This window comes from Guyanagaster necrorhizus (genome assembly GCF_019112545.1).
Source record: "Guyanagaster necrorhizus MCA 3950 unplaced genomic scaffold BT62scaffold_12, whole genome shotgun sequence".
NCBI lineage: Eukaryota > Fungi > Basidiomycota > Agaricomycetes > Agaricales > Physalacriaceae > Guyanagaster > Guyanagaster necrorhizus.
In genome coordinates this window covers 314,394-338,578 of record NW_025064891.1, presented here as the reverse complement: position 1 = coordinate 338,578, position 24,185 = coordinate 314,394, and the positions used below count along the sequence as shown (strand labels likewise).

The following is a 24,185-nucleotide window of genomic DNA, read 5'->3' as shown; positions in this document are numbered from 1 at the left end:
AGAACACCCCAGGGAACCGCAGGCATACCAGGAATGTGAAGGTTAGGTAGCTGGGGAGAACCAGGAAGTTGAGCAATAGTCTTCTGAATGAGGTCGGTGAACGAGGGATACTGTTTCCCGTCTGCATCAGCCAAAACGGCCTTTTCGGACTTCAGAGAAGGAGAAGGAGGTCTAGAAAGGTGATCCGTGATATTATCCTTCTCCCTTCGAGGAGTATCGGAGTGCCGTGGTCGTCTGCGATTGCCGTAGCGCCTGTCCCTTCTTGGAATAATAGCGTCAGCATCCTCTTCGGCATCCCCCCATTCGGCTTCTTCATCTTCCTCGGTTTCAATACCTGACTCGCCATCATCATTACCCTGTGATTCTGCAAATATCCCGTCCATGGCAATCTCTCTAGGAGTCTTTCCTGATGCATTCACAATTTCCATGTCGGCGCCCGCATCCAGGAGATATCGAACACACTCCTTGCTACCCATAGAAGTAGCAAAATGAAGGCAAGTATATCCATTCCGATCGCGTATGTCCAGGTCTGCGCCATGGTCCACCAAAAACCGGACGAGAGACTCAAATCTTAGGAACGCGGCAAGATGGAGCAACGTTTGTCCACTGGGGCTCTGGAGTGAAATAGCGACTTTCGTGGGTATAGCTTTCTCAGAAGAGCCAACGGGTGCATCAAGAATGGAAAGGAAATCAATGATAAGACTTTCGAAATCCTCGTTTTCGCCTGCGCGGATAAGCAAAAGAGGTCGCAGGTCGCGCGTCAAGGAGGGGGAAAGTTCCATGGCGCCAGTAATATTTGATCCATTTTGAGAGTCTGATGGATCGCCGGCATTTCCAACAATACGCATGGCAACGTTCTTCGCCTCTTCAATCTTTCCGGTCATCTTCAGACCAACGACCTGTAAGGCCAATTCCATTCTGCAGCGGGTTGGATGAGACATACGTTTCATAAGATAATATCAGAGACTGTACTCACAAGGCTCTATCAGATTCATCTGTATATGTAAATAATGGTGGAGGGGCATTGCTGGGTTCCTCTATTTTGGGGAAACCTTCAAACCAGACGGCAACTACACCAGCTGCGGCTCTTGGCGGTAGCACACAGACCAATGTGTTATCACTCCATCGTTGTGTCGAACTAGCTGCGACCTCCCCAAAAATGCAGTTAAGAGTGATGGAAGGATGGAAGTTGGCTCCCAGGATAGTAACTTCAATGCCACCGTGTGTCGGCCCAGAGTTGGGTACAAGACGATGGATTGTAGGTAGTGCCAGAGGCGGGGCTGGTTGACATGGATCGAAGAACATGAAGGGCATGGGATTGGGATGAGCTGACATAACTAGGGCAGGAGGTGTCACAGGAAGAGAGACTGGAGAAGGGACAGAAAAGTCACTCTCAACGGTGACTGAAGACATTGGTATATCAAGATTATGCTCCGCTGGGGTCATTAATCCATCATGCGAAGATTCCGAATCAAAAGATGAGTACTGTAGCTGTGGTGGTTGAGACGACAGCGGGGTATCCAAAGGAGTTAGAGATGGAGGGGTTGGTGACCTGGTGGATGGGAGCGTCGCATGCGATGAGGAGGGTGAAGGTTCACTCGATGCGGGCACTTCTCCACCCACCCTGCTCGGCTTCGTGGCAGGATCATATGGTTTAGCACGCTTTCTTGTTCCGGTAGTATTTAACGGCGTGTCTTTCTTACGCTTCGATGGGGCACGACTCTCGATTGGCGACTCAATATGAGCTGGTCCAAACTGTGTCCACTCGTAATCACGCGTCGTAAATGTCGAAGCGAGGTCGTTATGCTTGCTAGACGATGTCTTATGATCATCCGTAATCATGATAGGGCGTGACGAGCCCGCCCCAATAATGCGACCGGTGTGATCCATCATCGTGAAGTGGACGTTAAATCCAACCTTTTCACGATGGTGGCGGCAATAGCAAGTAATACGCAGTGGAAGGACAACAGAGCCTGTGGAAAAATCAATGACCTCCGAGCAGTTGAATTGGATTATGCTGCTAGTATCCTCGCGTTGTCCGTTCTTGGTAGGGGGATTGTTGGGACTTTCACCGGAGTCAGAATCGGATCGTGCAGGGCGTACTCGCGCAGCCAGTTTTTTTGCAACTCGTTTGGCCTGGAAAATTATAATGAGAACATAGTCTTGCATAAGGAAAAGTATCGTGGTACCTCACGAGCACGACAACTGGAACAACTAAGCACTGTATTATGGGGTGGTGACGCGCAAGTTACACTGACGCCGAGATGGAGTATATCTTGCGGGTCGGGATCTGCAACAGAGTCAAACAAAAGGCCTTGGAACAGAAGAAAGGAACCAACCTATTTTCCCCTGTTTTCGCGTCCGCCTCTTAGTTGCTGTTCCTTGAGGTAATTTTAACCACTTCCACGAGCCAACGCGATCGTATTTGTATGGGTCCGAAGAAGAACTTGGATCGGCCAAGTCCACTGTAACTCGGACTTGAGTTTCGACGCGAGACTTAGTTCCGCCCTCCGGTATACTAGGAAACATGATAGGGAGACTGAGACAGATAAGACTGGGGGGAAATGGCTCGAGGGGTAACAGAACGTACTTGACACAAGATTCCCTTGGAGGATGGACGACTTTGTAGTTCATTAACAGAAAATCCTGCCGCCGACGTACAGAAGCTGGGGGAGGAATGGGTTTCGTCACAGAGATGGGGTTGTTGGGCATTGCAAGAGCAGATGGAGTTGCATGAACAGTCTGGACTGGGAAAGGCGCAGGGCGTTCGACGACAGTAGGTGAGATGACCGAAAAAGGTGACTCAAGACTGAGAGCCGGAGAGCTGAAGAGTCGGATTAAGCAACAAAAGACGGATAGGTGAGAAGCGGACATACTCGTCGTAAGCGTGGCTTTCAATGAGGTCATCGAGCTGCAGCATATTGTCATCCTCACACTTGGGTTGGCTCTGAAAGATAGGATCTGTCTCCCAAAAAGACTGGAGATATGCAGACTTGTCGTGCTCGGCATTGTACCAGGGAGAAAGACCGAGCTCATGATGGGCGACGTGTTCCAGGGAATCAGAAGAATCTGGGGTATGGGGGGAGGGGGAACGGGAGCCATTCTGTGTCGTAGAGCAAGACGACGACATGGTGGTGAAAGACAGAAGGCGGGCTAGAGGCGGAATAGAGGTCAGGCCGGTTGACCACTGGGAATTGTCTGTCACCTTAACCGGGTCCCCCACTCGGAGTTTGAAAGAACATTGTCTCGGACCCTTGACACTCTCACGGTGCTGATAACCTGAAAACTACCTGTTCAATTCCCAGTAATTCAATAACTGTCCTTATCGTGTTCTTGTTAGTGAGACTTTTGCGGTATTAATGCCATTCATACGGGTCACCGTATAAGAACAGTGAGCGTAAATCAGGAGTACCAAAAGAATCAGCTGCAGGCCCGTACAAAACGGGCGGACTCGTAATAACCCGAGTAATTTTAGCGTTCGCCCTGAGTTTGCCATTGGTCTGTATCATCCTGACCGTGTCGCCAAATACAACCAATGCAATCCGTTTTCCTTCCAGTGCTCCGTCTCTCCATGCAATCATGTCGCATTGCTGCAACGTCAGTCAGAGCACCCTCAATTAACTGTTTTTGTCGATATTCCAGGACATCCCTCAATTTTCGTCCCTTCTCGACCGTGCCTGCCCTGGACAATAGTCGTAGCACCATCTTGGCACTCTTGCACAAGACTACCGAGCTCTTACCCCGAGTTCTACCGTCGTGGACTTCGGAAAGCACATCGTTTGAACAATCGTTGAGTGTATGGAATGGCGTTTTATCTGACTCCTACAACAATCTTGCTTCAAACGCCAAGGATGTCCCTCTAAACGTCACTGGTCAGTATCTCCTTGCTCTTTGCATCGGTCTTCATAAGTCAATATACTTTTGCTCAGTGCTGGAGCTTGATCAGTGGTCCGGAGCAAAGGATCTTGTTACTGGTCTCTTACAAGAGCCATTCGCGTCCGATGCATCAGGGAATAACCTCATTTCGCAAAGATGGAACGACGTGCCTCCTGGTCAAGCAAGTCTCACCATTTTGTATGTCAAGATGGATCCACTCATGTATATGCCATTATGACCGAGACTTTTATCTAGGAGTGGAGACCCAGCGATGCGTGAATCCCACCTCTTTCCCTGCAAGTCATCCTATTTCCATCAATACCCCACGCGCATACAGATACAGGAGTTTCCACACATCAACTCTCCTCAGTCTAAGAACCATTCAGGCAACGAGCAACATCTGCGAGCTTTTCTCCAAGCTGATATTCCCGTCATCGTTTGCAACCCATTCACCACCTCACCAAGGGACGTCCTGGCCAACAAATTATTCCTAACTAATCCCCATACCATCTTCGTATTCACTTACGTGTCTTCTTCTGTTCCCGAACCTGATTGCCTTTATCGCCGTTATCTCTCTGATGACAACCGAATAAATGCCTTATTCGTTGATCCCGCACGAGCCTTATCTGCCCTTGATGCCTTGAGAGCGAATCCAAAGTCTCCATCAGCCATACAACGATACCAAGATGAATTCATCGGTTCCGGGACTTTGACATTGACACGCACCATCAAGAGAATCATGTCTGCGACTGGGAAAGCGTCTTCCGCAGATATATCAGCTGCCCTGCGGACGGAGACTTGTTTATCCCATATACGCAGTGCCCTCGCCATCGCCAGCGACCTAATACGGTTGGAAACAACCAAGTCAGACGTGCTTTTTGTTCAAGTTAGCGCGCTGCGAGAGCGGATTGAGGAAGAGCGGATCAAGGCCTCTAGGGAGGTCTTCGGTGTAATGTCTCCCGAAGATGAGATTACGGGAGCTGCTCAGAAGGAAATTTCCTCGGAAATGGGCAGATTGTCATGGTGGAGAATGATTCCCAGGGTGGACGAGATCACGACAACAGTCTCGACTGCAGTAGGGCGGTCAGGAAGAAATCTCGAGAAAAAGGTAGGCGTTCGTGGATTTGCTAGCTGCAGTTCATGAAACGAGCCGAAAACTTTTCTCTAGCTCATATATCATGCCGGGCGCCTTTCCCACACACAACAGACGTTCTCCGACGCAATCTTTGCACTATTCCCGAGGAGTACTAGCTCCCTCCATTCTTCGGTTTTGCATAATACTCTGCTTCAAATGCGATCAACGTCATATTACCCGTTAACGCCGGACAGTTTGGTAGGACCCCTAGCCATCCGACATGCTCAGATAATACAGTATCCAACAGCTAGACTGCATCTCGCTGGACAGCGCGTTGTACTTGGTATGGGCAGTTCTATCGTTGCCGGTGTTAGTATGGGCTGGGCTGGATGGCTTAAGTGGCTGATCGGTGGCAGTGAAAGTGTTATTGAATTCCTAGGAGTCGATGTTGGGACGGCTATGGGCGCCGGGGCTCTGATAACTCTTCTCGGTGTGCGTTGGGGTGTTGGGCATTGGGAAAAGGCAAAGCAGCGGTGGTGGGAGGATTGGCATCGAGTGGTTGATGGTCTGGAAAGGGACTTGAAAGTATGTCCCACTCAAAATAAAGGGTGAAATTACTTGACCACAGTTGATCAGAAAACCTTGGACAACATTGTGTTGGAGAAGGTGGTTGCTGTTGCAGACAAGGGTTGTAGTGGATTAAGCGCCCTGATAGAAAAGAGGAACCAAGAAATCGGCGAGGTTGCTGAAGAACTAGCCAAATTGTCCGACGACCTAAAATCGATAGATTCTCGATGCAAAGGTAATCTATAACTATTGTGCCAATTACAATCATTATACTTGTGGTGTCCATCCACGAGCCAATAATTTACCCATACATTCGATAGATGGTTACGAGGGAGTGACGAATATTTTTGGAACAACTACGTTCCCCGGCTGAGCGCCAGCGCCAGTCCCTCGTGGAGGTTCATCATCATCACTGTTATCTCCAATCCCAAAGAGCTCCTCTTGCTCATCCCAAACATCCGTCATACGCGTCGTCGGCTTGTTTCCTTTAGTGGCCTGAGTATTATGAGTTGGAAGGAGCTGAGTCCCTCTCAGCGGATCTTCATCGTCCTCGTCCGATAGAGGTTCCGTGTCGAGAGGACGATACAAACGGGCGATCTACATGAAATTTTTTTTTTAGGTTGAAATCGCAATGGAACACGCCACGGACCTCTCTTCGATGGCGGTAATACTTTTCCATATAGTACGCGGACAAGAGTCCGAGGGAAGAACCGAGTAAATTCGCCTGGATATTGAGGGCGATGAACACCGATAATATAGGGGGCAACACATGAACGCACAACAACATCTCCAAGCTGGAACTCCTTGTACTGGAACACAAATCATTATTACGTCCTTACAGCTGAGTTCGATGGCAAACGTACGGGTAGCAGAGATTGGACGACTTCACTAAGGACTCCACCACAAAAGAAGCACACAACAGCTGTGAAAATGAGTCCTGAATGCCTCCAGAACCATATGCGCCTTGCGTCTCTAAGAGATGATGGATTAGAAACTCTGAAGGAGGCAATTATTGAACCGTGACCCACTCTTCGACATCAAATATAAAGTAGAAAACGCCTGTTGCTATGCAGAAGCAAAGGAAATGCAATAGCTTATCGTTCAAAGGCAATGCTCTCGAGAAGTTGGTGAGACCAAGCAGGGCAAGTGCGACCATGATGATACACGTAAAGACAAAGAAATACTGACGCGTTGCGTCAAAGAAATGAAGAGAAGGAGAGCGAAATACGCATACAGGACGTAGCCGTATTGGCATATCATATTTGGGTATTCGAACGCGGTAGGATTTCATGACGGTTTTCATAAGTCTTGGAGGCCATTTTAGCGACGCCATGGAGAGGGAGAGGAAGAAGAGCGGTAACAAGCATAAACAACTGCGCTTCATGTCTACCTCAACGACCGCAACCTCTACCTTCGTCCTGCACAAATATTCTCGCTCTTACCCAACTTCAACCGCCTCAAATTGGCAGCATTTCACCAATCCAACTATTCGGCTCGTCCTTGATGCGAAAAACGCGTCGGGAGGAGAACTAGAATCTGTCAGGCTTCGCATCATCTGGACGATGGACAACGGCGACCCAATGGATACCACCGCCGGAAGTCAGGTTTTGTTTGTAAGTATATCTACGAGTCAAGTCTCGTCTGCGGTTCACACCCAGAAATATCCCGCAGGAAGACCTCGATCTGCTATCCTTTTCTTCCCTTCCCTTTCGCCAACATCAGAGGCAATCACAGGGCCTTCCTCTCAAAGCTGTTTACCGAGACTTGGTCGTTGGGATACGTTATCTTCATCCTCGAGAATACTCTGCCAATCCGGTAATTTTTCATTACATTGGACTCGCATAACCATTGACTTTTACGCAATCAGACTTACCGACGCTTTCAAATAACGTTCTCGTCGGTTGCTTCAGTCTCGCAATTCATCAATGCAATTCGAACCGTCTGTCCTTGCAAAGCTAATGTTGCTCCTGCCCCTGGTCCAGTAGAATCTTCTCTTGCACCTCTTCAACCACGTAGCACTCTTCGGCCTGCTCTTTTCCCCAGCGCTGTTGCGTTATCCCAAGCTCCTTATCTTCATCAGTATCCTGTTGCTACTCACATGCCTGCACTCAACAGCACGGACTTGTCCTTTGCTGCTGCTTCCCAAACTGAAGTTCCTCGCCTAGAGGGTCCTCAATCTAGTCAAGACATCCCGTTACATGTTCTGTCTTCGTCTCCGGTGTTTACGTCGCTGCTACCGCCAATTGTACTCAACGACTCTGTTTCCTCTCTGCCAACAAGCACACCACCCGCTCCAAAACCGACTGAGTCGCAACCGGCCCTGACAACCCATACGCCTATCATTCCTGTATCTGCATCAGTAACAGAGTCCAAGCCGACTTCGAGTTCTGCTATCAGGGATGCCGTCATTTCGTCTCTCCGTGAAACGACAGAGCTGTATAATCTTTCACGATCCGATCTGGAACGTTTGGTCGGTGACATAGTACGCGAAGATGGATTCTCGCATCTGGTAGGTTTCTTGCATATTCGTGTGGTTAGGTGCTGATATCGGCATACCCAGTTGACAACGCTATCGACAATGTGGAAGGTTAAGAGCTACTTGGGATGAAAAATAAAAGACTGTAATATACAGCGTTCCCTTAGGTGAGATGAACGTGTCAGTGAGTACATAGTTTACTAGTTTACACGAGCAAGCGAGTCATTGACAAGAAACAAGATTAGTCCAGGTCTTCCGAGATCCAGCCATAATATTTCCTCAGTTTCTTGCTAAATACCTTCAGCATCTTTGGATGAATAAAGGAATCAGGATGCGCTATGAATTGTGAGTCAATACGAATCATCGAGACACAAATAACCGCCTCACGTTTATGGAAGCTGATAGACTATGTAGACACGTCAGTTTGGCAATGCAAGGAACAGATTTTACACCGCGTACCCTGTCACGAGCATCTGGAGGGTCAAACCGTACGCTGGATCCCGCTGTACTCGGGACATAAGTAAAGCCCATATCTTTCATGACCTGGAAGGAAGTAAGTGAAATGTCGCAGAAGAGGTGTATCCCACCTTGACGAATGTATCCCACTTCATGCCGGCGCTACCTTTGGTCACGTCCTCGGATGTGTTCAAAATCTGGTGTAAATAATCCTTTGTCTTTCGATGCATCGAAGCAAACCAATTACGCCTCGTCGATTTTGATTCAGGCTCCTGTTTCGACTTCTCTCTGCCAACTCCCAGACGCCCTAGGACGCCTTTAGCAAACAAGGAAGGCTGGTCAGACCTGGACTTGACTTTGGTTTTAACGCCCATATTTTGAGCATAGGAGTGACCAGATTGGGCCATAGTCGGCTCTACGGGTGGTATTGAAGTAGTCGACATATATACCGAGCTCGCCACGGGGTTGGGCCTCAGTTTGGTGGGAGGGGGATGAGGTTTCTGTTTGGCTGCCGGAGGGGGGGGTGCACTAGGAACAGGAGCGGGAGCAGGCGCAGTTGGTAGCTTTGGAGAAGCAGATTCGGTCGCGGCTGGCTTCTTCTTCTTGGGCTTCTTCTTTTTCTTTTTACTGCCTGCGCCTTGTCTGACATCGTCTTCGTCCTCCACTTCCTCCATCGTGGTTTTCTGGTTCGGTGCTAGCAGTGTGCATTAAGATAAGAGATCCGAAAATTAGTCAATATCTTACCCTTCGCAGTGGGAGTGGGAATGCGTGTAGTTCCTTTGCTTTTGCTTGCCGCTTTGGTCGTCGGTTTGGCGCGGGAAGAAAGCTTTGGGCTGTTGTTGAACATACGACCTGATTTCCCGGTTACTACGCCAGTACGCGAACAAAAAAATAACATACCACGAAGAGAACCAAGAAGTCTCAAAAACGGATTACCCTTACGATCCTCTTGGTTGAACAGATTTTCAGACTCGGGCCCATCAGCGAAGAAATCTGCCTCAACAGCGGTGTCCATTGCCTCCCGCATCATTTCCCGGATTTCATCCTCCTCGTCAGTGTCATAGTCGCTCTCATCATCCTCTTCGTCGTCGTCATCATCTTCGTCCGTCTCACTCCAATCTGTATCAGACTCATCGGACTCGGAAACATCCTGAAGGGGAGGCATGGAATCGTCACTGTTTGCACCATCCGTGATGGCTAAGACTTTTTTCTTCTTGTCAGTCAGTTTAAGCATCCTGTCTGACTCCTCGTCAGATTCCTCGAGGATGTTGGGCAGAAGGAACGAGTGCCACGATGGGGTAGACTTCAAGAGGGCATCCGTTAATCCCCAAATACCGTCAGGGTCTTTGTTGCACACCAACATATAATTCTAATCCAAAGGTCAGGGACGGGACACGATCAGAAACTAGATGCGCGTGCCTGTTGGATTTGCATCCACATGTTCCTTAGTGCAGTGGTGTTCTGTAGTTTAGAAAGGGGATGGACAAGAGGCTCCAAGGTATTCCACTTATCCGAAGCCTTGTCAGACATGATTTCAGCGTTTGCCCATTGCTGGTATGCCTTGGGCATGGTGCGATTTGTGCTCTTCCAGGTTTTCTCATTCGGGCCAAGTAAAGGCGCTTCGAGCATATCCTGAAGCCGCACTATTTCCTGATAAACATGTCAAGACGGCGACGGATTTCGACATAGGTGACATACGGAAAGGTCCCCAACAGAGTCCCACATGGACTGAGGGAATCGTTTGGCCTCTTTAGGGGCCTCTTCGACGGCATCGTGTAAAATTTGGTACAAGATTGCCTTGGGATAAGGTGCCCGTGGGAAGCACAACTCGATTATGATAGAGTCCAGGAATGATCGGCAAGCATCTTTCAATCCAGCTCGATCAAACTCGAGCTCAGAAGTGCCCTCCTTCTCTTTGAAATAACGGGCGTAGTGAGCTATAATAGATGCTGAGTAAGTCATCTACACAGAGCACATAAACTGAAACATACGAGAAGTAGCTGCGAGCACCGCGAATTTGTGCTGGCAAAGGGTCATAATAACGTTGACCATGTCATACAAGACCAGATATTGCGACCGGAATTCTTCATCTTGCAGTTTGTAGACGACCGTGTCATCCGAGACACCAGTAAGTTGCAAGTCAAACAAATTGTCCGCGACAATTTTCCAAGCAGAAGTAAGCAAATAAGCATTGTGTATTCTATGAAACGACATAGAGGCCTTGACATAAACACTAGCAAATTGGGAACTGACCTGATAGCAATAGTGGAGGCAATGAAGGCGGGGTCCCGGGTCATTTCCTCTGGATTCTTGCTGGTAAGGGTGCGAGCTTTCAGCTCTGCTTCAATGATCGAGTGGAACAGGTCGGGATCCTTGAGACTGGTGATATCATCTAAGTAACCTGTAAAATATGATCAGCTAACACGATGCTACTTGATGAAGACAGAAAGGTACTGCTAAACTGGGATTCCGCAATCTTGAGGCATGTCTCCAGTCGGAATGGGGCCATCACTGCTTGCTTGGATCTTTGTACGAGGTCTTCTACATTTCTAAGATGAGACACGGTAGGCACGGGCAATTACACCTAGACGTACCAGCAAGCAAATCTAGCTTCTCCCTTCCTGTCAATCTCGACACGAGCATAACTTCTCCAGTCCCTCTGGCGCCATTTTTTCCGTTCCGTAGAACCAGGGCACGAGTAGTGGTAGGTCTCTCCTTAGAAAGAGCATCGTCGTCGCGCTTTCCACGCTTCCCCGTAAGATGCCTTGAACCGAGAGATATGAGATCTCTTGAGGCAGAAGGTTTGGCGTTCGTGCCCTTGGCGGATTTTGGTTTTGGCGGCATGGTTGCGTGGGGGTGAAGGGCGCAAAAGCAACACTCGGTATATCGGTATATCGGTATATCGCTGTTTGCTCGTGTTTCGCCTAAAAGGTGAATGATCTTTGGAAGGGACGACGTTGACGTGCTTGCAGTGACTTTATGTAACAGCCCTCTGTGTGCAGATTTGTCCATCTAATCTTCTACTGAGTAAGCACATCGCCTCTAAGCCATACATATATTTGTTGAAATGAATGCATGTCCACTGAGAGGCTTGCGGTAACCCGTGGACAGGCACCTTGGCGACGCGACGCGAGAGGCCCGAGATCAGCTCAGCGTGGCAACTGCATACGGCAGTCTCCGAAATTCAAATTCCGACATCTGGTCTCCGTCGCTATGAATCTTCGTCCTCTTCAATCCTTTCTCATTCTCGAGCTGTGCTCTTTTTTGCACTTTCACTTTCTTTTTTCCTACAGTCATCTCTCCTCCTGCTCGTTGAAGCTAGTCTTCCCTTTCGATCATTCGTGCATTGAACAGAGCTCTCCCTCAGACAAATCCTAAACTTCGATTCAGTCATCATTTCAGGAATGGGGAATCTCATCTGGCATGATCTCGCTCGTTTTGTCTCTATCTCTGCCAGCATTTGCAAGTTGTTCTTATCTTCCGTGTATTTCGATCTTCTGACATATCCTCAGATGCTGTGTGGTCCGCATTCTTTGGATTATTCTTCAGGAAATTCTTTTGGGACTTTGTTGGGGGCATTGTCAGGGATCCAGGAGGAATCCAGTCCGTGGCCGCTCTCTGTGAACTGAATGCTTTCTCACCCAGGTTTTAAGGCCTGCGCCGGGTGCTGCAGTGTTTATCAGTCTCATCGTCAAAGCGCCGGTCATCCAGGTTTTCACCATGATCATCGGTGCTTTCTTGGTAGTCGTGGAATATCCACTTCCCCAGTTCAGGGCTCTGGCCATTCATAGGAGCTTCATTTTCAGGATCGTCTTGCTATTATTCCAGTCCTTCTTGACGATCCTGTACTATCAGGTATGCTGCTGCTGCTTTTATGAAGCTCGACTCCCTACAATAACTCACTGCCAGGGCACAAATGCCAGCTTATGGTCTCTCATAGCGGTATTTTGTTACATTCGGGCTCAAGTACTCGGAGAGCAAATTGAAGAAGCGAAGCAGAATAGGGGAAAGGGTGGAGTGGCCTGATCATTCACTGCCATCGCCATCGCCTCCGGGCAGGAGGAGAGGCCTACTGGCTGGGCTTTCTGCTGCCGTTTAGTTGGACAAGTTTTTCAGCTCGGTCTTTCCCTAATATCTTTACCCACTTTTGTTACAATGGAAATATTTGGATTTGCCATAGCGCGGTCGGCAATATTTTACTTTGCGTCATCGCTCCTTGGCATCCGACCGCCACCGCATTCCATCTTTCTTCTATACTTCACGTCGATGCTTCCCACTGAGATAATTGCAAAGATACCATCCAGCTTCGACAATGCGGTCAACTCGGGAGATCTTCTCTTCTTCCCCTCCACCATCCATAAACACCCAGAGGGACATGTGGAGGTGTGTCACCCAAGTTCAGAGTACCCCGATTTCGTGTCGACTACTGCTCTACTAGTATGAGATTCGCCTGTGTCCTGCTCTACAGAAGAAACCGCAGCTTCCATCGTCCGACTTTCATGCCGCAGATTCAACTCCCAAGGTCCAGCGCCTTGATCCATTTAATCCACCATATAATCCCAATCTTTTCGTCGGATATCTGAGAAATGAGGAGCAGGAAGAGGAGTATGTTGTGATGGTGCGCTCCTCATTGTCATATAAGTTGATGATCTGATAGCTCTTTTGCAGATGAACAAATATTCTGTAGTCCGGGGCCACTTCTTACTCGTCACCAAAGGTCTCCTCTTTCGCTGCAGTGCCTGAAGCACTATATCTCATATCTCAAAATATCTCTAGAATTCAAGTCCCAGACCTTGCCACTTGTTCCGGATGACCTTGTACAAACGTACGCGCTTCTTACGGCAGCATATAAAGCGCGACAGAACATGTTCGCATTTTATAACTGTAAGGTCTTCCATTTAGCTTTTATAATCAAGAAATTCAGATGGGGCATAGGCGGAGACCTAAGCGGCGCCAGTCAACCTCACAAACACATCCAGTTCATCACCGTCGATGACGATGATGGTCCCCCGATCGAAGCTTTGGCAAGAGCCGTTACTCTGGAAGCGCCAGGTCAGTACATCCGTTACATTACCTAGAAGGGGTCCCTAAGCATATTCACGACAGACAAGCCCTTCTCTCTGACATCGCTACCCTATGCGAATCACGTCTATCGCTTTCCTCAACGTCTTTCGTCTATGCCCAGGGACAAGATCGAGCACGTATTGGCTGCGGCCTTTCTCTCGCTTCTAGATCTCGCGATTTCTACCATCAGACACGCGCCTGACTATCCTGCTGGGAAACCCTCTTACAATGTGATTATTACTTTAGAACATCTGCACGTTCTACCCCGACGAGAGGAGAACTTTGTGCTTCAAGAAACTGGCGATAATCTGAACGTCAACGCCCTTGGTTATGCGGGGATGCTTTTGGTGAAGAGTGAGAGAGAACTGGAAGCCGTAAAGAGCGAAGGCGTTGGGAAGATTCTCAGAGGGGTTGGACTGGAAAGTGTTCACGATCTTCAAGTTGCAGGCACTTCGCTAGAACCAGGAGACGTAGGTACGCATCTCTGATACATCTGTTGTCCTAGGTCGCTACTAGATATATATTCTCCGCGAATATATGTTAACTGAAGACTTTTCATGCAAGTAAAGAGCACGTCTTCCAGATACGAAAGACCGGAACTTGCTATGGATGACAAATGCTAGGCCACCCAGTCCAGAGAATTTCCATAGTCGAGCACTGAACGACGGAAAGGTATTCTTGTATCCAACCTGGTTCGGTGCTGTACCGTACAGTAATGATGATGATATACACTAAGATAGTAACTTGTCAATACTGCGTATCGTCTGGCAGTCTTGCTCTACCAAGGATCTTGATAAATAATCTTTAACAAGCTCAAGACTAGGCTGGAACCAGCCCCCAGGCATGCGATAGAGTTTTCCTCCAGGGATACAATACTTGTTTAACCTTTATAAAAAGTTAAACAAGATTTCTTGCTATGTAGAGGATGTGACATGAATGAGCCTGACGTGTATATTTTTCGAATGTTTAGCTGGGCCAGCAGACGGAATGGCTACATTTCTGGAGAGAAAGCGGAAGTTGGGATAGCGTCTAAGTTTGGATGTCACATAACGTCATGCCAACAATTGCCGCTGCTACCCACCAATTGTCTGTAGTACTTAACGTGCCACTTCCATGATCCTGTAAATTTCTTTCGAAATTCGCATACCAACTACTATTGCTCCCCCCATTCCCTAACAAGCTATGCCTGCCTTGAATTATGGTCCGTGTATCCTTCTCTCGACCCCAAGGATGCTCATCACCCGTCTCTTCTGGCAGTTACCCGTACCCTCAATGCCATCCGTGATGTCTCTTCATCTGAAGCCGCTTCTCTACATGGGTAAAAAATCTCCTATACTGTATCACTCTTAGATGCTGATAATATCGCCCAGGCAAAAGGCCAAAACACCCATTATTGCAGGCAGTATCTGCGGCGGTCTGATGGGTTTAGCTTGGATCATCGGTTTCACGATATACTTCATAAAAAGGTCAAAGAGAAAGAAAGCGAAACGTGCCGTAGAGGCTGGCCTTGCTACTCCCAAGAAGCCCAAGAAGCCTAAGGAACCAGAAGAACAAATTATCATCCCCCCTGACCCTGCGGTCCTCATCGGAATACGGAAGCCAGGCGAGCACGCTTTCCCTGAACGGGAGAAATCTTCAGAATTAGAGCGTTTAAACCCGGCTCACTCTCGTTCTGATATTGCAGTTGTGGCTCAGGATCAACCCCTCCTTCGTGATGAAGAGCGGGAGCAAGCTGGAGACTCGGACCACTGACAACATGACATCGTGAGTCTCCAATTTCGAAAAGCTGTCTCATATTCTTAGAAGGGTTTCTTTGTGACAGCACTATCGTTTTATTGTATTCTTTAATGAAGTTACCCCTGGCTTTCTATCACACATTTCAGTCACAGTATGCTCCAACGCTGGCCGGCTATGAGCACGTCAGTCATGAAAATGGATTCTGTCAGTGACCCGACTTGCCGCAACATCCCTTGCGTATCGGAATAGGATTCCTCTCTTCACGTTCAGCTCCTTCTTGTCCGAAGCCTCCCATTCTTTCTTGCGCCTTTCCTGTTCATCCTCACTGACTAACCAATTAATCGTCCTCTTCTCAGCGTCTATGACAATTAGATCTCCATCTTTGACCAGAGCAATAGGTCCTCCGAGGCGGGCCTCTGGAACAACATGACCTATAATAAAACCTCGACTCGCTCCTACAAAATCCTGTCGACGTTTCTAGACCTAGAATTGCGCAACGCCTACCGGAGAATCTTCCGTCGGTAATCAAAGCAGTGCTTGTACTTAGACCGGCACCCGCAAGAGCAGCGGTTGGCCCTTCGCCACTGGTGTCAAAAAAGACAACTGCGAGCGAATGACATGTCTCATACCTAGCATCTATCACGCCCTTCATCAAAAGCAGAGTTCAACAAAGATTACTGGAAACACACCTCTGGCATTCCCGGTGCACCTGTAGAGAAACCACATTTTGTCAAGATGGATGCCTACGACATTCATTGGGGCCCACCTTTGGGACCTTGATATCTGAATATCAACACCATCCCCGGCTTGATCTCGCCAGCTTCCAGTGCAGGGAAGAATCCTTCAAGGCTACAGCCGAAGCTTAGTAAAGATGATGGCTAACTGAATAAGGAGCTAACCTATCAAAGCATTTGGCCGTGCCCTGCGGGAAGATGTGCGTAATTCCAAAGAAGCGAAGAGCGCCACATACCCTGAAACATAGACCTTCCTTCCCAGTGAGTTTTGCAACTCCTGTCCCCGGTGCAAGATTGCCTCGGAGGATCGTTAGATGACCAGTTTTCTTGATAGGATTGTCAAGTTTCCTTATAACATCCTGGTTATCAAAAGAAAGCTCCTGAACGTCTTCCAAGTTTTGTGCGAGAGTTTTCCCGGTTACCGTAAGTTGTGACCCGTCGATTAGATCAGTATGATTAAGAAGGTACTTGAGTATCGCAGGGATGCCTCCGACGCGGTGAACATCTTCCATGTAATACTTCCCGGACGGCCTACGGAAAATTAGTATGTCACCATGTTGGGTGTGAACCTTACTTGAGGTCTGCGATGTATGGCGTCTTGTCAGAAATCGCTTGAAAGTCGTCCACTGCCAGCTACATTGAAACAAATGTTAACTTCAAGCAGAAGTTAACGTTGACAAGAGCACCTCGATATTTGCTGCTCTGGCCATAGCCAAGAAATGAAGAACCTGCCCTCATTAGAATCGTGTTACATCGTACGGAAAAAGAGCGACCTCACTGCATTCGTCGAGCCACCGAGTACATTGACTATGACTATGGCATTCAAGAAAGATTGGCGGGTCAATATGTCCCTTTAATTAGCGGAATGAATGTCAAGCAGACCGACACCTTGAAGTGACGTGCCTGGGTTTGATATCATGCTCCAGCAGCTTCTTCAGATACTTCGCTGCCTTGGCACACTCCTGCGCTTTCTCTACAACAGGGCGTGTCATATTGTTTGCGACAGAAGATAATCCACTCACCTGGATAAATCGCGGGCGTGCTCGAAGAGTATGGCAAAGACATGCCAAGAACCTCTAACGCGGAGCTCATGGTATTAGCGCTGCAGTGAGAACGGTGAAGAGGACGTCAACACAGTGATTCTTTGACGGCGTACGTATACATTCCACCACAAGCCCCAGCGCCAGGACAAGCATGACGAACGACATCAAATCGTTCCTCGTCACTAATTTGACCAATAGTAAACGCCCCTTAGTAAGATCGTAAAACTGCCCATCTCAGTTCAGCTTATGGATCACGTACCATAGGACTCGAAAGCGTCAGAGATGTTGACGGTTCCACCTTTCTTATAACCCATGGAAGGACAATCTCGATGCAACTGAGTAGGGCATACATGCAACTATGAGAAACAAGACACGAACCTACATGTCGTATTCCAGCCTGAATTGTACCACCATACACGATGACTGTTGGCCTGTTGTGACGCACAGCAGCCATTAGACAACCTGGCATATTCTTGTCGCATCCTGGGATGGATATGTTCCCGTCGTAGTGTTGCGCCTTCCTTGGTTGAGATTTTCCTTGAGTTAACTGTTAAACACGTACCATAACGACCTGGAGGCTCAGAGAATCAGCGCCGGACATATAATGTAAAAATCGGAGGGGTAAATACGGCTTCGATTGAGTCGGCAATAATGTCACGACTAGGAAGACTTAGTTTCCTGGTTATAAATCATAACTGGCGCACGAGATAAGTAGGACATACGAATATCGCATGCCTGATATTACAGAGAGTCAGTTTTTGGGTGTTAGTGGACTGCTGTCAAAACCAAAACATGATACCATCAGTGCCCATTGTGATCGCGTCGCTATACTTAAAAGTTCAGAGCATCATAATTACCCAAAATCTTGTACTACCTCACGCCAATAGTGTTGAATATCAGTCCAACGAGACCTTCATCTTTGCATCCTGCTTTGATAAGTTTCGCAAGATCGAGCTATGCGGTTACGTTTCAGTCCAGTATTCTCGTTGGAAACGAATGCAACATACAAGATGGGAGTTGCACGGATTCCCTGATGAGATAATGTAACCGGTCGAAGAGTGATAATAGTAGTATACACGAAGAGCACGTACCTTCCCACCATACCGAAGAGATTCCGATCTAAGGCATGTCAGAGTATTTGACTGGCACCGATAGAGAATGGCCATACTTGTGGCTTGTCCATGTCATCCTCCGTCAATCCGACGGCATAAACTGGCTGGCATATAAGTACGTCACACACCAAGCTTTGAAATTCTCGACTTACGCATGGCTTGCGCTCCACCTCGAGCCTCCAGTTGGAGTCAATCCTGACAGTTTTTAGATCTTTCATGCGATGAGACTTTACCTTATCCTGTGCGGGATTAGCTACAAATAAGAAATTGGTTGCTACTTACTTGTGTCACAGCACATGAGATTCTGTTTGACTTGACTTCGGCTGTCAAAGCTTTCGGGATGGTATGGCTGTAAAATAATCAGTTCATCAGTATCTCATGAAAGAGGGCGTTAAAAGCTTGACATTTCGACCGACATAGCAGGCAGAATAGGAAGAGCATATAGGAATAACAATCGGATAACGTCCGTATTTAAGTAACCACTGTAGTTCTCGTGATAACCTCACGTGTGTGTGTATTCGGACCGCCAGCGAACCAATCAAGGTAGACACATTTCGGAACCTCGCATGTTTTACATTGTAGACTGCGCAGACATTACGACACTAGAAATCGAAACCTTCTCTGCGAAAAGACTCAAGGCTCGTCCCCGCCTTGACCCGGTCAGCAAGGTCCGCACGGTCCTACGTGAAGATTAGAATATAGAAAGGGTGGTCTAGAGACGTTACTTGCCATCGACATCAAAGCTCTACGAAGCGTGAACCATAATTGGTCACTGGTTTCTCCAGCGCTCTGCTCTTGCATCGACAAAGCACTCAGGAAGTGCTCAGCAGCTTCTTTATGTGCACCAATGTTCAAACCTAGGGTAATTATGGGTGACTGTATAATATGCTGGGTAAGCGAAACTCACAGGCCACTCCCACATTGTATATTGCCCGCGTATACGTAGGCCTTAACTGCAAAGCCTCTCTATAGGCACCCAAAGCTTCCTCCGGTTTATTTCCATTGGATAATGATGATCCCAGTCTGTTCCACAACAGGTAGTCCTGCGGTCTTAAGGAAAGCGCAGATTGGAAACAATCTTTTGCCCTGTCATAGTCGTTTGTAGAGTAGAACAGAACACCCAAAGCAATTTGTACTTCTGCTTCCATGACACCTCGGTTGTGCTGCGTTCGTGCGAGATCAAGAAAGACTTCCGTTATTCGACTGTTAGCGTCCCATGCAGTATGCTGTGTGGCTCGGAAAGTGTCCTGAGGGACATGATGAGAGGGATATCGAGCAGTTATCCAACGAAGGAGCATGGTATGGGCGGCCCTTTCGTATGACTCGTTCGTAAAGGATATTGCAAGGGACTATGGATTGGATGAATGACAATCAGGTCCAGGAAACCATAACATTACCAGCATTCCAGCACCAGCAGCACCAGCAGCCTCAGCCCTCTTGACTCCTTCCATCAAGGCGCGCATACCGGCCTCCTCCCGTTCATCCATGTTACGAGTTTCTCCTAGCAATATCCAAGTCTCATATCCGCCTTCCCCAAGATCCCCTTTCTGTATAGCGGCCTCGAGGAGAAGAGCGGCTTCTGATAAAGACCCATTCCTTTCAAGCAGTGACTTAGCTTCCGCCAAGGGCGAGCTGGTCGATGTCGACGTTAGATATTTGTTGTTAGGTTCTATAAAGGCTTTTGTGTCACCGAATGATGTTAAAGAAAAATTGCTCATACCAAAAATGTAGTCGCCCAAGATAGGTATCCCCTCACTATCGAACCTGATTGGTTCGGGCCCTACATTTTCTTGCCGGTCGTTATCCACACCCTGTTGCCATGTATTCTCTATAACTTTACTGAAGTCATAATCAAGGTCGGCTTCTCGCTGTGAATTCATCAGTTGATTAAATTCGGCTTCCCATTTGGCTTGATCTTCCTTCGGCGGTGGAAGATCTGAATTTTGTAGATGGTCCCATACCCTGAAATAAAATTGGCCTTCCTGTGCAATGGGAAAAATGCAAATTCTGTTTCACGTACTTTCTGAAATCATTTCCAGGCTCTACTAGGGTAGGTTGCAGATGTGTTTGCTCTAAAGCCTTGTTGAGATCTGCCACATCTTCAACTTCAACAATTCGGGCTTCGGTCGCCTGGGTTGGGACGAGAGAGGCCGCCTGCTCAAAAGCAGCATCGAAGTCAGCGTCTCGACTCTTCGCCTTCCCTTTGTCCTGGTCCACCACATAACTTGCACTAGGGCCTTGGTACATATTCATATTCATATTCATGCCCATGCCCATCCCATACATTCTCGTCATTTGTGGATCGTATATCCTCATAGAGGGGCCATATGACGAATTTTGTTGGACTGTTTTCGTTAGTGAAAATGTAAAGCAGATCGTAGATCGACCTACAATCTTGTGGTGCGACGAGGCTCTGAGGAGCAGACGGACTCTGAGGGAGGAATTTAGACGACCCAAATTCTGTCGACCAAGCACTCTGAGCCTTCTGGGCTTCAAAATGTCGTATACGAGCCTGTTGCTCCGCTACCCATGCTTCATTGAACTTTGGTGGAGCCGGACCAGTCAAAGAGGGTCCGGGAATAGAAAAAGCGGGTCGCAACGCCGGACTATCACCATTTGCTTCGAAGAACTGGCGAGCAAGGGCAAGATCTTGTTCATTGGCAGCGGGGGCTGACGTTGTCGGCAGAAATTGAAGCTAGAATTGATCAATTTGGAGCCGGATGCAAGACGAATATCTGCTCACCCTTGATGTTGACGGTCCTGCAAGACGATCCTATGATAAAGTTCCAATGAATGATGTTTTTCTGATCAAGACTCGAGCAATCGTACTTGTTGTAGACTGCGATCACCGTCTGTATGCTTCAGGACCTGGTTGAGCGGGTTTGCAGGCGCAGCACATTCAGAACCAGAAATGAGCGACTGGAATGACATGGTGGGCAGAAGAAAATGATAGTCAGAAAAGAGAGCTGATGGGTAATATGCCTAAGCAGACCGCTACCGTGAGAGAATGGGGTAGCGGAGCTTGTGATTACTGCCCCGCTCCGAATGCAGAAAAGTACTGGTCCGATGAAAGCCGACTCGGCCCCAAACACCCAAACACTTTCTCCCTTTCACTCCCCATGTTGCGACTCGGAGCCGTGCGCTGTGCATGTCGCCCTCTGGTCCGTGCATACGCAACGCCAGCTTCGCCGCATGCCCTTGTTTTGCTTGAGCATCGTGCAGGCGTCCTAGATTCGGGCTCTCTATCTGCCCTCACCGCCGCGACCCACTTGGGTGGTCAAGTTACTGGTCTCATCATATCGGGTCCAGAAGGAGCGTCCGTGGTGGACAAGGCAAAAAAGTTTGTTTCATATGCCAAGATGCTGTCGGTTACATGCTAAACAGAGAGATGTAGACTCAAAGGTCTGACAGGGCTGCTGCACTCGACATCCGAGCTCTATTCAGCACCAGTACCAGAGGCAGTCTCGCCTCTTCTCACCGCAGTCCTAGGAAGCACACCATACACTCATGTCGTCTCAGCAACGTCGTCCTTTGCCAAGTCATTGCTGCCCCGCGTAGCCGCTCAGCTCGATGTTCCTGCAGTTTCCGATATCACTTCCCTTGAGCACGACGCTGCCTCAAACAACACCACCTTTACCCGTCCCATCTACGCCGGAAATGCCATTGCCACAGTCAAGGCATCTTCGTCAATACCCATCAAGTTCTTTACCGTCAGAGGGACTTCTTTTATCGCAGCCCCGTCCGACGACAACGCAAGCGTTGACGTCCAAGAAGTGGACCCCATAGTTGTTTCAGACTCACCCACTGAGCACGTCAAAACCTCCCTGACCAAGTCCGATCGTCCAGACCTTGGTGTCGCGAGTCGAGTCGTTTCTGGCGGACGTCCTTTGAAGAACGCTGAAACATTCCAGGCCACGCTTTATCCGTTAGCTGACGTTTTGGGTGCTGCTGTCGGTGCTTCACGCGCCGCTGTTGATGCGGGTTACGCAGACAACTCGTTGCAGGTGGGCCAGACAGGCAAGGTTGTCGCGCCGAAGCTTTACATGGCGTTCGGGATCTCTGGTGCTATTCAACACTTGGCCGGAATGAAGGACTCAAAACTTATTGTAGCCGTGAACAAAGTACATTTCACGTTGTCTTGCGAATTCATACCGACTAACCGTTTGTCAATCACTTTTAGGACCCCGATGCGCCGATTTTCCAGGTTGCTGACGTCGGACTTGTGGCCGATTTGTACGAAGTGATACCTCAATTAGTCGAGAAGCTGAAGCAGTAAATCTATGTATCCGACAACAACAACGAGTCATAATAGTCCACTGCCCGTTGCAAAACCTCTACTGGGTCCGTCTCATCTATCCAAGCCCATTGCTTCTCTATAGCAGGTCCGAGTCTGGGATAGTCATCCCCAAACTCGCTAGTGAACTCGTACATCATTCCAGATTCATAAGACCCACGGAGAACCCGGTTAGCAAGCGGTAGTCGGACATGTTGATAAGCCTCGCATGCAAGGTGAAGCGTTGATAACGTACAGATCTTAAGCAGACGAGCAAGAACGAAGGCATCCTAAGAGACCATGTCAGAAAATGGCGGACCACATGTAACAAAGAACCATCGTCCCTCAATAGCTTGACCAGCACCAGCACCTTGGTGGGGCGACATCGCGTGGGCCTTCAAGCAGCCCACAAGATCAGAAGGATGTTTTGGGATGTGTCCGATAACACGCACTGCATCCCCAACTAATACCACCTTTTTGTTGACAAAGCGAGGTAAAGGACGCAGATGATGCAGTGCCCAGCGCGTGGGGGTTTCAATATGCTGTCAGCATGTCAGTCCCCAGAAAGAGTGGGTAGAGATGCATGCTGACCTGAAGCATCTCAATAACCTCCGGCTCCCAGCCAGAATAGCAGTCAAGAAGCTCTTGCTGCGAGCATTCTGTCACCCATGTATCAGGGTAGGTGGAACCCTCCCTCTCATGGTCAGACCTAAAGGTGATGACATTGACAACGGATCCTTGTGAAATCGAGTAGCTGACGATGTGCTGCAATATGTTGGTGATGAACGCATATACGACTATCCACCTGTACCTTGTCCTTGCCGCAATACTACAGGAGAAATGAGAAAACAATTTGACGACACGGTGAAAGAATCACCATCATTGGTGTAGAAACAGTACGATGAACCGCTCCATCAGAAGAAAGGGCTGATACAGGAATAAGACCTCTGTATGCAATCGTTCCTGTGAACACAGGATCATGTCCGCCTTCCTCAGCAAACATTTGTTTGCGGACAGTAGACTTTATGCCATCGCAGCCTACAAGTAAGTCGCAAGCCTCTGTGGTTCCGTCCGCAAAGTTCAATGTTATGGTTTCTGCCTCGGAATCGTCAGAGTAAGCAGCTAGTCGTTTACCGAAGTGTGCTACTCCAGGAGGCAAACGGTTGACCAGAACGTCAAGGAAATGAGCACGATGGAAACGAATACATCCGTCTGAGAAGCATGTCAGAACAAAGAAGATAACGAGGTATATGAAGATCTTACATGCCATTTCGACGAGACGAAATTGGAACCCTTCCTCAACCTGGTCAGATCGTCTGTAGTCAAAGCCAACGCCTGCAAAAAGCTTAGTTTAGTATATATATATATATGCCGCACATGGAAAGTTTAGCCACCGATTGACCCGTCAGGAGGAGGATGTGCAATACGGGAAAAGTCTTCTGCCAATCCGACAGCCTCTAAGATTTTCCATGTCCGCGACCATATCATCACTCCCTGGTGGTGTAAAGGATCAGAAAACGGTCCTAGCCCAGGTGGCATAGAACAGACGGACAGCACCGATCTCAGCGAATCGACTGGCGCTTTCATACATGTCGACTTGGATACTAGGATCTCTGCAGAGGAGGACCGCAAGGCAAAGACCACTTATACCTCCACCACTGAGAATACGACATGAGATACCGTTTGATAAGATATAGTTCACACAGACCAAATTGCAACCTTGAACTTGGGCATTTCAATGGGGGGGGGGGGATTACCTAGTCATCGCCGTG

General features: G+C 48.3%; 11 protein-coding genes across 11 annotated transcripts; 5 read left to right on the top strand and 6 right to left on the bottom strand.

The window, feature by feature from the left end:
- Positions 1-2,015: 2,015 nt before the first annotated feature.
- BT62DRAFT_113291 (uncharacterized protein) lies at positions 2,016-3,246 on the bottom strand. Its single transcript, XM_043179728.1, has 5 exons — positions 2,877-3,246; positions 2,340-2,824; positions 2,253-2,290; positions 2,190-2,205; positions 2,016-2,136 (listed from the first exon to the last, which is right to left on the bottom strand). The coding sequence occupies exons 1-4, from the start codon at positions 3,128-3,130 to the stop codon at positions 2,191-2,193; spliced, it is 792 nt and encodes a 263-aa protein (XP_043039833.1). The 5' UTR covers positions 3,131-3,246; the 3' UTR covers positions 2,016-2,136; position 2,190.
- A 325-nt stretch (positions 3,247-3,571) lies between these two features.
- BT62DRAFT_1075912 (uncharacterized protein) lies at positions 3,572-5,836 on the top strand (the record flags this gene model as incomplete). The annotated part of the gene is made up of 6 exons (XM_043179165.1): positions 3,572-3,597; positions 3,643-3,872; positions 3,930-4,074; positions 4,132-4,984; positions 5,045-5,536; positions 5,588-5,836. 6 exons carry the CDS (start codon positions 3,572-3,574, stop codon positions 5,762-5,764), a joined length of 1,923 nt encoding a protein of 640 aa, XP_043039832.1. The 3' UTR covers positions 5,765-5,836.
- On the bottom strand, positions 5,408-6,876 carry BT62DRAFT_1075911 (uncharacterized protein). The gene is made up of 6 exons (XM_043179164.1): positions 6,753-6,876; positions 6,547-6,701; positions 6,382-6,490; positions 6,298-6,327; positions 6,168-6,242; positions 5,408-6,115 (listed from the first exon to the last, which is right to left on the bottom strand). The coding sequence occupies exons 1-6, from the start codon at positions 6,849-6,851 to the stop codon at positions 5,843-5,845; spliced, it is 741 nt and encodes a 246-aa protein (XP_043039831.1). The 5' UTR covers positions 6,852-6,876; the 3' UTR covers positions 5,408-5,842.
- Positions 6,877-6,899: 23 nt separating this feature from the next.
- On the top strand, positions 6,900-8,617 carry BT62DRAFT_931784 (uncharacterized protein; the record flags this gene model as incomplete). Its single annotated transcript, XM_043186199.1, has 6 exons — positions 6,900-7,131; positions 7,190-7,333; positions 7,386-8,027; positions 8,079-8,178; positions 8,235-8,339; positions 8,393-8,617. Coding segments are annotated over 4 exons (1,066 nt in total), but the record flags the coding sequence as incomplete, so codon positions are not given.
- BT62DRAFT_968061 (uncharacterized protein) lies at positions 8,031-11,358 on the bottom strand. The gene is made up of 12 exons (XM_043188893.1): positions 11,045-11,358; positions 10,905-10,991; positions 10,704-10,851; positions 10,442-10,650; positions 10,149-10,387; positions 9,870-10,100; positions 9,351-9,819; positions 9,195-9,302; positions 8,582-9,144; positions 8,454-8,537; positions 8,382-8,400; positions 8,031-8,330 (listed from the first exon to the last, which is right to left on the bottom strand). Exons 1-12 carry the CDS (start codon positions 11,292-11,294, stop codon positions 8,236-8,238), a joined length of 2,502 nt encoding a protein of 833 aa, XP_043039829.1. The 5' UTR covers positions 11,295-11,358; the 3' UTR covers positions 8,031-8,235.
- Positions 11,359-11,444: 86 nt separating this feature from the next.
- On the top strand, positions 11,445-14,151 carry BT62DRAFT_968058 (uncharacterized protein). The gene is made up of 9 exons (XM_043188892.1): positions 11,445-11,912; positions 11,963-12,053; positions 12,104-12,305; positions 12,732-12,833; positions 12,889-13,068; positions 13,119-13,167; positions 13,227-13,334; positions 13,386-13,502; positions 13,557-14,151. Exons 1-9 carry the CDS (start codon positions 11,855-11,857, stop codon positions 14,000-14,002), a joined length of 1,353 nt encoding a protein of 450 aa, XP_043039828.1. The 5' UTR covers positions 11,445-11,854; the 3' UTR covers positions 14,003-14,151.
- Positions 14,152-14,559: 408 nt separating this feature from the next.
- BT62DRAFT_112161 (uncharacterized protein) lies at positions 14,560-15,464 on the top strand. The gene is made up of 4 exons (XM_043179727.1): positions 14,560-14,715; positions 14,772-14,832; positions 14,885-15,278; positions 15,337-15,464. The coding sequence occupies exons 1-3, from the start codon at positions 14,697-14,699 to the stop codon at positions 15,264-15,266; spliced, it is 462 nt and encodes a 153-aa protein (XP_043039827.1). The 5' UTR covers positions 14,560-14,696; the 3' UTR covers positions 15,267-15,278; positions 15,337-15,464.
- Positions 15,394-18,358, bottom strand: BT62DRAFT_894967 (dihydroxy-acid and 6-phosphogluconate dehydratase; the record flags this gene model as incomplete). Its single annotated transcript, XM_043183196.1, has 22 exons — positions 15,394-15,423; positions 15,465-15,706; positions 15,756-15,835; positions 15,939-15,960; positions 16,018-16,100; positions 16,151-16,173; positions 16,222-16,516; positions 16,560-16,618; positions 16,672-16,713; positions 16,764-16,836; positions 16,874-16,958; positions 17,008-17,087; positions 17,142-17,235; positions 17,288-17,353; positions 17,407-17,545; positions 17,591-17,599; positions 17,658-17,697; positions 17,815-17,853; positions 17,903-17,982; positions 18,036-18,058; positions 18,120-18,147; positions 18,197-18,358. 22 exons carry the CDS (start codon positions 18,356-18,358, stop codon positions 15,394-15,396), a joined length of 1,794 nt encoding a protein of 597 aa, XP_043039826.1.
- Positions 18,359-18,742: 384 nt separating this feature from the next.
- BT62DRAFT_895187 (TPR-like protein) lies at positions 18,743-21,071 on the bottom strand (the record flags this gene model as incomplete). Its single annotated transcript, XM_043183207.1, has 9 exons — positions 18,743-18,820; positions 18,861-18,997; positions 19,048-19,489; positions 19,538-19,809; positions 19,861-20,102; positions 20,161-20,485; positions 20,532-20,835; positions 20,884-20,913; positions 20,970-21,071. 9 exons carry the CDS (start codon positions 21,069-21,071, stop codon positions 18,743-18,745), a joined length of 1,932 nt encoding a protein of 643 aa, XP_043039825.1.
- A 188-nt stretch (positions 21,072-21,259) lies between these two features.
- On the top strand, positions 21,260-22,416 carry BT62DRAFT_894957 (electron transfer flavoprotein alpha subunit; the record flags this gene model as incomplete). The annotated part of the gene is made up of 3 exons (XM_043183194.1): positions 21,260-21,480; positions 21,535-22,261; positions 22,321-22,416. The coding sequence occupies 3 exons, from the start codon at positions 21,260-21,262 to the stop codon at positions 22,414-22,416; spliced, it is 1,044 nt and encodes a 347-aa protein (XP_043039824.1).
- BT62DRAFT_1075905 (FAD/NAD-P-binding domain-containing protein) lies at positions 22,369-24,174 on the bottom strand. The gene is made up of 10 exons (XM_043179163.1): positions 24,122-24,174; positions 23,966-24,071; positions 23,808-23,907; positions 23,677-23,748; positions 23,291-23,625; positions 23,225-23,242; positions 23,005-23,178; positions 22,866-22,955; positions 22,758-22,808; positions 22,369-22,703 (listed from the first exon to the last, which is right to left on the bottom strand). Exons 1-10 carry the CDS (start codon positions 24,145-24,147, stop codon positions 22,419-22,421), a joined length of 1,257 nt encoding a protein of 418 aa, XP_043039823.1. The 5' UTR covers positions 24,148-24,174; the 3' UTR covers positions 22,369-22,418.
- Positions 24,175-24,185: the final 11 nt, after the last annotated feature.